The sequence below is a fragment of the Cuculus canorus genome, chromosome 14, assembly GCF_017976375.1.
Source record: "Cuculus canorus isolate bCucCan1 chromosome 14, bCucCan1.pri, whole genome shotgun sequence".
NCBI lineage: Eukaryota > Metazoa > Chordata > Aves > Cuculiformes > Cuculidae > Cuculus > Cuculus canorus.
The window spans coordinates 13,307,615-13,318,229 of NC_071414.1; the positions used below are offsets into that span (position 1 = coordinate 13,307,615).

The following is a 10,615-nucleotide window of genomic DNA, read 5'->3' on the forward strand; positions in this document are numbered from 1 at the left end:
CTGTCAAAAACGGTTGTAGTTTTAATGTTTTTTAAGAAATGTCATTACAGAGCTGTTGGGGAAAAAAAAAAGCTACTATAGAAGAGCTCACGTTTTAAAAAGTCAGAATCCCCAAGTTGTTCTTCCATCCTCTGAACTACTTATCTTAAGTTTATAATGGAGAGAAATGGAACCATTTTGTCTGTGAACTGGAAAATGTAAAATTAGGCTGGAAAAGAGGGGGGAGAAGAGGAAGAACAAACATTTACCATCTGCTGAACTACTTGTGTTGCAATGAAAAGAATAAAATTTGTAGGTTAAGCTGAAGAAAATCCCTCATCAGAAGGTCCTCAAGCAAAGGTGAACTTTCAGGCTTTCTTAATCTATTTCCAGAACAGTTTATTAATATCTGTAAGAATTAAGCTGAGGCTCAGTAGGGGTCAAACCTGTACCACAGACAATTAGAAATGATAGAGAGCTATCAAATCAGCTCCACTATCCGTTCCCACTGTTGTTAAAGCAAATCTCTGAGTATTTTTAGCTGCAAGGATAATTTTTAATGTCATCCATTCCCAAACCTCTGCAGTGATCAAAGGGAGCAATTTCCACAGACTACACAACGATAAAATAAGCAAAACATGAGGTGAAGCAGTCACCCTCACAACATGCAGAAGTTTTAAAATTAGCTTTATAAAGCGCAATTTGCAAGTTTGCGTGCATGTCTGTGTCCGGTTTCACTGGATTTCCAGATCCTTAGCTCTACTGAATGTTCTACCGTTAAGTCTTCCTTGCAGATTCTATACAGTATAAAGAGGAAAACAAAAAGAGGTATACACAGTAGGTTCTGTCTTTTGCCCTAGGTATTAAAAAGATGGCAAACCACAAATGCTGGCATTAGGAATTCAGTCAACTCTCTTCTTCTGGCTTTCAAATGAAGATGCAGCTTTTCAGCAAAAGTGCAGGCCTCGTCCAAGTGTACTGTAGATGCCTTTTGTTTGAGACAGTATTAGGGGAAATGGTTGAGGATAGCAGCTGCCAATATGGTAACCGTGTTCTGCCAAGGGGTACTGCTTATCAAGGCTGCATGTTGTTGATAATAGCCAAAATGCTCATTTTCTCTTGGGCTGAGTCCACATCTTCATTTTGTTTCTGAGCCACCCCTGTGCCAAGGCCATAGAGCCGCCCACAATACTTTGCGTCATCAATTGTATCCTCGAAGAACAACTGCAGGTTAAAAAAAAGGGAAAGAAGCAGGTATTGTTTAATTCTGCCTCTCAATCAGAAAGCTGCTAATGTTAATTCATTCAGTCATACAATGGTTTGGGTTGGAAGGGACCTTAAAGATCATCCAGTCCAGCTCCCCTGCAGTGAGCAGGGACACCTTCCACTGGATCAGATTACTCAGCTCATTATTAAAGTAAACAGCTTATTTGAAGTCATCCACCTCTAAGATGCCACCCTGGATTTAAAATAAGCACATGAAAGAGGAGTAAACAGGAGCCTGTGCCAGTATCACTCGTTCCTCTTACAACAGTTTGAAGTGTGATGTCCACATGGCTCAAGAAAGCAAAACAAAACAAGAAACACACTGTGCTTGTTGTCGCTTATGGATAGGAACTGGAGAAAGAACCATAAAGAAGAATAGTGCGCTACCTCTTTCATTCTGAAGAATGCCATGCCCGTGAGAAGAGAGTCAGATCCTGCCTGGTGTTGTCGTCCAATTCGCTGCAAATCCAGCTGATCTGCCACTTCTTGAAGGCCACCCTGCAATGGAGACAGAACAGATTTTACACTGGAAGATCCATCTCTTACTAAAATGCCAAGCTTCTCCAAAAGAGGAGGGCAAACACTGGCTACTTTCAACCCTCTGACTACCAGTTAATCAAGTCATGTAGTAGTTCGTGTAAGAAGAAATACTCAACCTTACACAGGTAAGATAAGCATGATAAATTATAATTAGCCTCTGAAATTATAAACAATACAAACTGTAAGGCTATGGGAATGCTGCCTATATAATATACATACTGATAAGTCTAAAACTGGGGAGGCAGATTAGATTGGATACAAACTCAGTCATAGGTGTTTAGGTGAACCTACTAGCTTTTATACACGTTCCAGTTTTAAGACTTGATACACACAGCAGCTCTGTCACTTGGCTTACTGTACATTTACAGTATTGATGCCCATCTATCACTTGTCTGCTGGGGAGAGACATGTACCTTGAGGTTTTTGCAGCTCTTCATTAAATACTTTACATCGTAGATAGACGGGAAGAAAAGGTTCAAGATATGGAAGAATTCGTGTTCCTCTTCTGGTAACCTGGAATCTGTCAACAGCTTCACCATGTAACCGAAGTCATAACCACTGAAAACAAACACATACAGAAACCAGATAAGCAGATAACATCTGTACCGTCAGTACCAATATCTTGTTTTTCACAAGACCTTTATATGCTGTAGCTTTCAAACCTGAACATTTTCTGACATTCTTAAAACTCCTCTGGACTAGAGCCAGAATTCATCCTGATCACCCATGTCAATGTAGAGCTTTTGAACGCTCACTGGGTGCCTCCACAAACCTCTTGCATAACAGCAAGAGCTGCTAATTCTTCTCCTTAAAATGTGTCAGTCTCCATGGACAAAACCAGCAGTGTTTCAATCAAAAAGATTGAAAAAAAAGAGGTTTCTCACTTAATGGCATCAGTGACCATCTCGGACCTACCTGTGGAAGGACAGCCATTTCACACTGTCACTAAGGACAACCCCAGACGTCATAAGCAACTCAGCAAAGTGCAGGGTATCAATCCCTTCTTCTTCGTGCTTCTGGAACTGCAGCCCAGAGCTGGCAAGGAGGTCTATGGAATCCTGAGAGTACATGTCCTCCCTGAGGAAGAAAAGCAGCTTTGCAATCAAGGTAGTAATAAGTCAGGCTCATTTTAGAAAAATTCTCCACACACTGGATTTGAAGAATTGAAGCGACCAGTAAGCTCTCTCTGGGTTAAACATATGTCTCTCTAAAAAATTCAGACTGATCAGTTTTTACACCATTACTGCAGCCTCCTACATCCATAACAAATCTTTCAGCAATCATAACTAGTTCATAATTCTGTTGCTAGTGGGAATTCCAAAGAATCCACTTCCATACAACAGAAGGACATTTTGAAAAATGTTGTCATTTAACTTGCCACACTCCATTTAACAAGATTCATTCTCCTGAACAGGTGTGACAGTGACACCATTTCTTTTTAGATCCCAGTTCATATTTTAGCATGTATCAGTAAAGAGGTATTTTCCTTTTTGCTGAAAATAGCATATCCATTTAATATTAGCAGAGAGGTGTTTTTTTATTGCTCAGAACCTGCCACCAACGATGAGCCCACAGACACATGCATTTGCCAAATGAAAGCACCACTTCAGCAGAAGGGAACAAGCAATTATCGTCTAGTCAAGAAACTCACGTAAGGTTGAATTTGAAGTTAAACTGCCATGTGTTGATGCCGGAAGGATATTCTCCTTTCTCATTTGTGAAAGTCAGACCAAGCTGGATAATTTTCAGAAGGTCAACGTTACACCGAAGGAGCTGATATTGATAGTCTATGGAACTGCGGAATTCACCAATTGGCCTTACAACTACTCCAGGAAACTCTGTGTCCTAGGAGAGAAGGGAACATCATATTTCACCACTTACTCTACTACAAGTCAATATTATTACTCTAATAGGAGTCTATTCAGTTCCACACTTGGAAGGTCTCAGCTCTGCATTCTGTGAATTCTGTAGAAATGACTTATGTTTTCTCCTTTTCCATATTCACACAGATTTTTAAACTGCCTAAAGTCAGACACTAAAAAAGCCCCACACAATTTGTTAACTGTTGCATTGATTAACTTATTACAAGCACCTGTTCTTGCAGTTTTGTCTTATTCCAAAACAAAAACTTTATAAAGTCATCCAATATGTACTCTTGTATAATCCAAACATCTCTCTCTTGTGAAGGACATTATTTTCCCTAAATCTACTAACTGGACTTTTTTTTAAATTTATTCAGTGTTCTTTCATGCTCTAAATACAAGTCAAATTTAGCACTCTGACCAACTTCATTTGATTGTCCAGTGATAATCTTCACTGCTTTTAAGGAACAGCCAATGCCTACATTAATGAAAACTCCTGCCAATCAAAACAGACCTTAACAGCAGAGCAACCATCTATTAGATGAAAAGCATTTTACTTGGCCAGTGATTGTGTGCTTTCTTTGCTGAAACCCAAACTTCTAGGCTATTTTCACTCTCAGATCAGATCACATAACTTCTACTGACTGGAGCATATGCCAAAACGTTCAGGAAGAACCCAGTGCTGTGTATTTCTCCCTTGCCCAAGACGTTAGCGTGTCTACTCTTGCAACACAGCCAGTAAAACAGGCCCTGAGCACACTTTCAGTGAGACGAAATACAAGCAAGAAAGCCCATTTCCCATTGGTATATGATAAAATAACTCATATTCACTTACACAACTACATTCTATGCTGAAATACTACACACTCTGCAGAAGCGTGCATTTTTATGCCATATTTTTATTACGGGCTTTTTACATCTTTAAGTTTAGTATTCATTAGCAAAGTTGACATAACTTACAGTACAGTAACTCAGCCCAGTTATTTATGTAACTCACTGGCTCCTGCCAAGCAGATGCTGATTGTACGAAGAGGCAGAGGTTTCTCCCAGCTGGGGGAGATTCTGGTCCTCTTAAACAAAGCTTTCTGAACACAATGTCATACCTACAGCCAAAATATTTTTCTTCCATAACAATAACATCCAACCTGGTTAAAAAGAAGACAGCCCAGCCGACCAGCTGTCACTTGCAGGTCTTTCATTCTACAACACCATGGCATCTCTCATAACCAAACAGAGAAAGACATTCAAAGGACAAACAGACCGGTGAATATCTGAAGATTTAAATCAACCCAGTTGTGCATTTGACCTGTTTCATTTTCTGTTCCATAAACTAATACAGGCTGAATAGGTAAATATTAATTGAGTTCATGGTTTTAAGTTGGTCTCTTCTCTCTTTTCATTCACTCCATACTCAACACTACTTTTATTAAATTCTAGAAGCTTCTAGCAAACATCTTTCTAATTTTGCACTACTTAAATTCTAGCTCAGTTTGAATGGGGATAGAGGGAAATAATTTCTCACTCAATAATCAACTTATTCCCCTACCTAAAAACATCCCTTGACTTAGGCAATAGGTCAAGGATAAAATACTTACCATCGCAATGTAGCTATAACTCAGAACAATCTCACGAATTTTCCTCATCTCTTCTTCCAGGTTGTTCGCCCATACTTCACAGATAACCTGGCTGTTCTCTGCAAGGGCTGCTGGCATCTTGCAGGGACCAGAGTAAACACAGCTGATGCTGAATTCAGATGACCGCGTAGAATTGCGAACTGTGTGATCTTATCAGTGCGCTGCATTAAACAGACAAATACATAATGTTTTATATGAGGAAAGATCTACATAAAAGAATGAATGTTCTGGCAGAGTCAGTCACACTTCCATGTTCTGCTTCAAATGGCCCATTTAAAGTTTACACTAAGTTTGTTATTGCTTTTATCACTTCCTGTAAACACGCTGAACAAGAAGAAAATCTAGAGCATCTGTTTGGGTTACAAGAGTGGATGCACAATTAATAGTCCAGGTATTTATCAAGAATCATTCTCCCTGTCTTTCTTCTTCTCCTGGCATAAACTCTGAAACTTTGGGCACGAGATGCACAAGCAGGGGATCCTCATATTCATAGTGTTCAGCTACCGCAATAGCTGTTAGGAACAGCAGCAGAAGGCTTTACAGACTGCATTTATAGACATGAGCTGTTCTGACGTAACTGAAGAAACACTGAGGTAAGGCATCCCAACTTAAAGCTAACGGCAGCTCCGGAAAATGCTGCACCGAGGACAAAACGCCACCAGTCTACCATTTCCTGTAATAACACAGGCAAAATGACCCCAGGTTTCTGCAAGTGGAGCTCGAGTACTCCAGCCAGGGCTGGGATAGGGCCCCCCTCACGGGGGCTGTCCACGGGCTCGGCCTGACATGGCGGGGGGGGGGGGGGGGGTGTGTGCTCCAGCTCGCTCAGCCCGTGGCTCAGACAGGTGCAGAAGCGTGAGGGACCCGTAACCCCCTACTCTGTCACCTCGTCGCCCCTGGGTACCCCCATACTTTAAGGGGCCTGCAGCCAGCCCTCTCACCTAACATTTGTGGCCTCACCCCACCCTTACCTCACAGCCATTGGGGGCCGCCCCCTTCCTCACCTCAAGGAGCCCCGGGGCCACTCCCCCTCTTATCTAACAATCCCCAGGGCCGCCCCTCTCCTCACATCCCTGGGCGCCCTCCTGCTCCCCCCTCACCTCCCGTTACCCTCCACACACACACTCCTAGTCCCCCCTCACGCTTCCCGCTCCTCACCTCACGCTCCCCCCACTGCCAGCCTCCCTGCTTCCCCCTCACATTCCCAGACCCCCTCTCACGCCACCCCCCTCCTCCTTCACAGTGCCCTCCCCTTCCCTGCTCCCCCATCACCTCACGCTCCCTCCACATCCTCAGTCCCCCCCCGTCACCTCACCTCCCGCCCGCCCCTCCTGGAGCTCCAGCCCTCCCGCTGCCCGGCGATTCGCCCGCTCCGCCGCTCCCCATCGCTTTCCCCCGCTTCCCCTTCCCTTTCCCCCCCCGTACCTGCCCGGAAGCCGCGGCCGGGCCGTTCGGCGCAGGCGCGACGCGTCCCCGGGAGGGGCGGGGTTCCGGGTGGCCGCTCGTCCTCTCGCGAGACTGACGGGGGCGGGGACGGCGCGCGCCCACGCGGAGGGGAAAGGGAGGCGGTTCGGCCACGCGGGGGCTATACCCGGAGTGCGCCTGCGCAAAGCCGCTGGCCTCGTGACCGGTCGTCTCCCCCCGCCCGCGGGATTTGGACTCGCCCGGCGCTTGCAGAGCGGGGAGCGCGGGGGAGTCCATTACCCATATTGAGAGGGGGAGGCGGTGGGGGAGCTGCGTGCCTTCCTCGCCCTAAGGCAACCCAGCCGTGGGCGCGTGTTTTGCGAGGACGAAGCGCTGCTGTCCTGACACGTGTTGCTTGTCCCTGGTGCTGTGCAGCGACCTCACGACTTGAGGAAAGCTTCTAAGTCGTTGTTTCTGCACCTCCCATGCGTGAGAACTTCTAGGCTGGCTTTTCCAGTTCCAGAAGTGCCATTTAGAATAGAACCAAATCATAGAACGGAACCACCAGCGTGGAAAAGGCCTCTCGGATCATCAAGTCCAGCCATTCCTGTTTAAATTACATTAGCAACAGAAGTTTGTATCCAGGAAAGCAGCATGATGTAACTTCTTGTGTAACGCAGCCACGGACACTTGCTGCCTGACGCTGACAGCAGATAAATGATTTATTTGGAAGCTTGTCTACTAATCATTAGGCTAAGGGAGCACTTCCTGTGTTTCAAACTACCAGCCTTTCTACTAATAATTAAGCTTAGGTAGTATTTCCTGTCTTTGAGACTGACAGTCTTCTGGGCAGAGTTGAATCTGTTATAAAATGCTGCAGTTCTGGTACTGCTACAGAATTGTTACCTGACCGCCATTCGGGAGCTTTTTCTCTTCCTGAATCTCCACTACTTGCCTATCATTTTGTTGGTACAAGCATCTGGAAAAGCAAATCTTGATATCTTTCATGCTTCAGACGTAGTTCCGTGTCTCAAGTTTAATGTCCATAGCTCAGCAGAGATGTAACATTTAGAAATCAGAGGTTTTCAGAGGTTTTCACTCTCTATCAAGTGACCTTGGTGCTGGCAGTGTCTTGTGACATCCTATTATCGAACCTTATTTTGAGTCAAAGTTTACCTTCATAGATAATAGGCAGTTACCATTTTACCTTCTCAGCTCTATAGTCTGTCGCATTGCATATTTTATATATTACGTGATATGCTAGATTGGCAGAAAGTAATCACCTTTCTTCCCATGGTCACTTGAGTTCAGGATTCTGTGCAAAAAGCCATAAACTGTTAGTAGGTATGTACAGCAGCCTGGATTACAGCACTCTGTAAATATAAAGCTAGAATATTTTTTTTCCTGAAGAGTTCAGACTAAAGTACATATATCAATTTGTTTGTTCGTAAACCCAGCACTTGAAGGTATGTTGAATCCTGGGGGAAAAGGGAGGATGAATATTCTGAAGACACCAAAAATATGTGTGCATTGCAACTCTAATAATTAACCTACTGCAGGAAATACCTCTACTCCCTCTACTCCAATCTTGTGAGACCCCACCTGGAGTCCTGTGTCCCATGGAATCCCCAACATAAGAAGGATACAGAACTGTTGGAACAGGTCCAGAGAAGGCTACAAAGATGATCAGCGGGCTGGAGCAGTGCTCCTCTGCTATGAGGACAGGTTGAAACAGTAGGGGTTATTCAGCCTGGAGAAGAGAAGGCTCCAGGAATGCTTCATAGCAGCCTTTCAGTACTTAAAGGGGGCCTACAAGAAGGCTGGTGAGGAACATTTTTGTCATGGATAATAAAAAAATGAATAGCTGGAAAAGGGACATTACTCTTTAAAAAATAAAGTCCCATAGCTCTTGTATTTTGAAGTCACCAAACTTGCTTCCAGGTCCAGCATTCCCAAGCAGGTTCTTGAAGAGTCCTCACTCCCTCTACGTGGCTCTGTTATGATCACAGTAACAGACCAGTTTGTGTGCAGACCTGCTACATCACGTGCAGACCTTTACCTCAGCATTTCACATTAGCGAGCTTGAGCTGCGCATCCTGGATCGTGCCCTGTTGAAATGGTTGTGTGTTTCCTTTAGAGCTTAGTAGCAGCACCACAACTGGTAGAAAACTTACTTGTGGAAAGCTTAAAATGTGAATCAAGAGTTAGAAGATGCAACTACTGGTGAATATGTTTGAACCGTAATGGCAATGCTATCATGTCTGTTTTCCTAAGCCGCTGGTTGCTCCACAGATGCTTCCAAAGCACACCACTGCAGGACTAAGGAGTGGCACACGTGTGCCCTGGCAGGTGGTTAGAATTACAGTTCAGAATGCAGGAATGATTAGGTGAGGCACACTATGTTCAGGTTCCTCTTCAATGTCAGAGGAGCTATCATCGTGGGTTTGTACAATCCTGGAAGATAATTCACAACTTTTTCTCTTTCTAATGTGTTTTGAGGTTGGGTTTTTGTTTGGGTTTTTTTTCTGAACAGCAAAACAAACAGTGGCTACTCCAAAAACTGTGGAGAGTAAACAAAGAGAAGTTATTTTATGAAGTGTCTGATCCAAAAGCCTTTTTGCTGAGAAGCGATGCTTGCCCCAGCAAAGACTGCACTACCATTGGAGGGCTTGTGTGAAGAGGGCAGTGCAGGGCACAGGCTGGCCAACAGAGAGCAGTGGCTTTTAGATTGTTGCCAACCTGTGCTGGGCACAGACTTGCAGCAGAATTCCATTTACATCCTTAAGACTAATATGCTGAGCTGCCTGTTCTGATTTGGTATAAGTATTTCAGAGATAACCCATGTCAGAACTGAACAACAGTTAAAAAGAAACTCAGGCCTGTGAGATTCACTGGTTTATCACCTGCTTTTGGCTGTTACACGAACAGTCCTCACAGTGCAAGCTCAAACCCAAATATGGATTGGCTCAGGACAGCATTCACATGGCACTCTTCTCTTCAAATGCTGATTTCCACTTCCTCCTCTGCATGTGTGTAAATAGTTTTCAGGCATTGCATTCACCGCTGTTGAGTCTGCTGTTTATGATAAATAACAATTAGTAGCAACAGCTAAGAATTACAAACTGTTTTGCCACTAGGGAATAGTTAGGATTAGTCAAAAGTGTCCATGGAAACAATAACACAGTCTTCAATCTGAAATGAAGCAACAACAAATGTGTTCTGCAGTAAGAGGACAAACAGCGTGAGATTGGGAGGGGAGTTCTGGTAATACTATCATTCCAGGAAAAAAGTTAATTGATAAAAATATGAATGTAGTGGTAGGTACAAGCAACCAGGCACAGACAACGATGCTCCACCATTACTCACGCTTGACAATCTCTCAGCAGCTCTGACTGCTGCTAGCTTGAGATGTTGTTTGCCAAACAAGAGCATGTGTTGCTTCACCTGTGAAGGCTAACTGTGAGACAGAGATGATATTCCTTGGTTATCTCTGCTTGGAAAAGTAGATCTGGAAAGCTATGGTAACACCCTCAATTCTCAGAGCTTAATTCATAATACAGCGCTGTATATTAGGAGAGTAACATAGATTGGGGCCACATTTGCATAATAAAGATCAATGCTACTGCAAATTATATCTTGCTTTCTGCAATACCATAATTACAGGCTCTATGATCTGTAAACATCATCACTTTTAAAGGCAACTGAGCCCAACCACATGCTAACCTCTTTCCATATTGTCCTTTCAGATGGAACCAAATACCTGTAACTGGTGGAGTAAACTATGCAGCAACAGCATTGGTGTAATTTACAGATTTAGTGCAACACAATGAAAACTGGACTGCAGATTTATTTGCCAAATTCCACAGTAGCCCTTACTGCTTTTAACAAATGCACCTTTGACCCATCTGGTAGCACTGGCACTGGCTATTT

The 10,615-nt window shown here is 43.8% G+C and overlaps 1 protein-coding gene across 2 annotated transcripts; it reads right to left on the minus strand.

The window, feature by feature from the left end:
- On the minus strand, positions 1-6,806 carry CNOT8 (CCR4-NOT transcription complex subunit 8). 2 transcript variants are annotated; one of them, XM_054079334.1, is made up of 7 exons: positions 6,707-6,806; positions 5,243-5,442; positions 3,437-3,630; positions 2,701-2,862; positions 2,199-2,343; positions 1,633-1,743; positions 1-1,203 (listed from the first exon to the last, which is right to left on the minus strand). In XM_054079334.1, the coding sequence occupies exons 2-7, from the start codon at positions 5,357-5,359 to the stop codon at positions 1,054-1,056; spliced, it is 879 nt and encodes a 292-aa protein (XP_053935309.1). In that variant the 5' UTR covers positions 5,360-5,442; positions 6,707-6,806; the 3' UTR covers positions 1-1,053. The 2 variants fall into 2 exon arrangements, with proteins under 2 accessions (XP_053935309.1, XP_053935311.1); XM_054079336.1 differs by lacking the exon at positions 6,707-6,806 and adding an exon at positions 6,597-6,685.
- Positions 6,807-10,615: the final 3,809 nt, after the last annotated feature.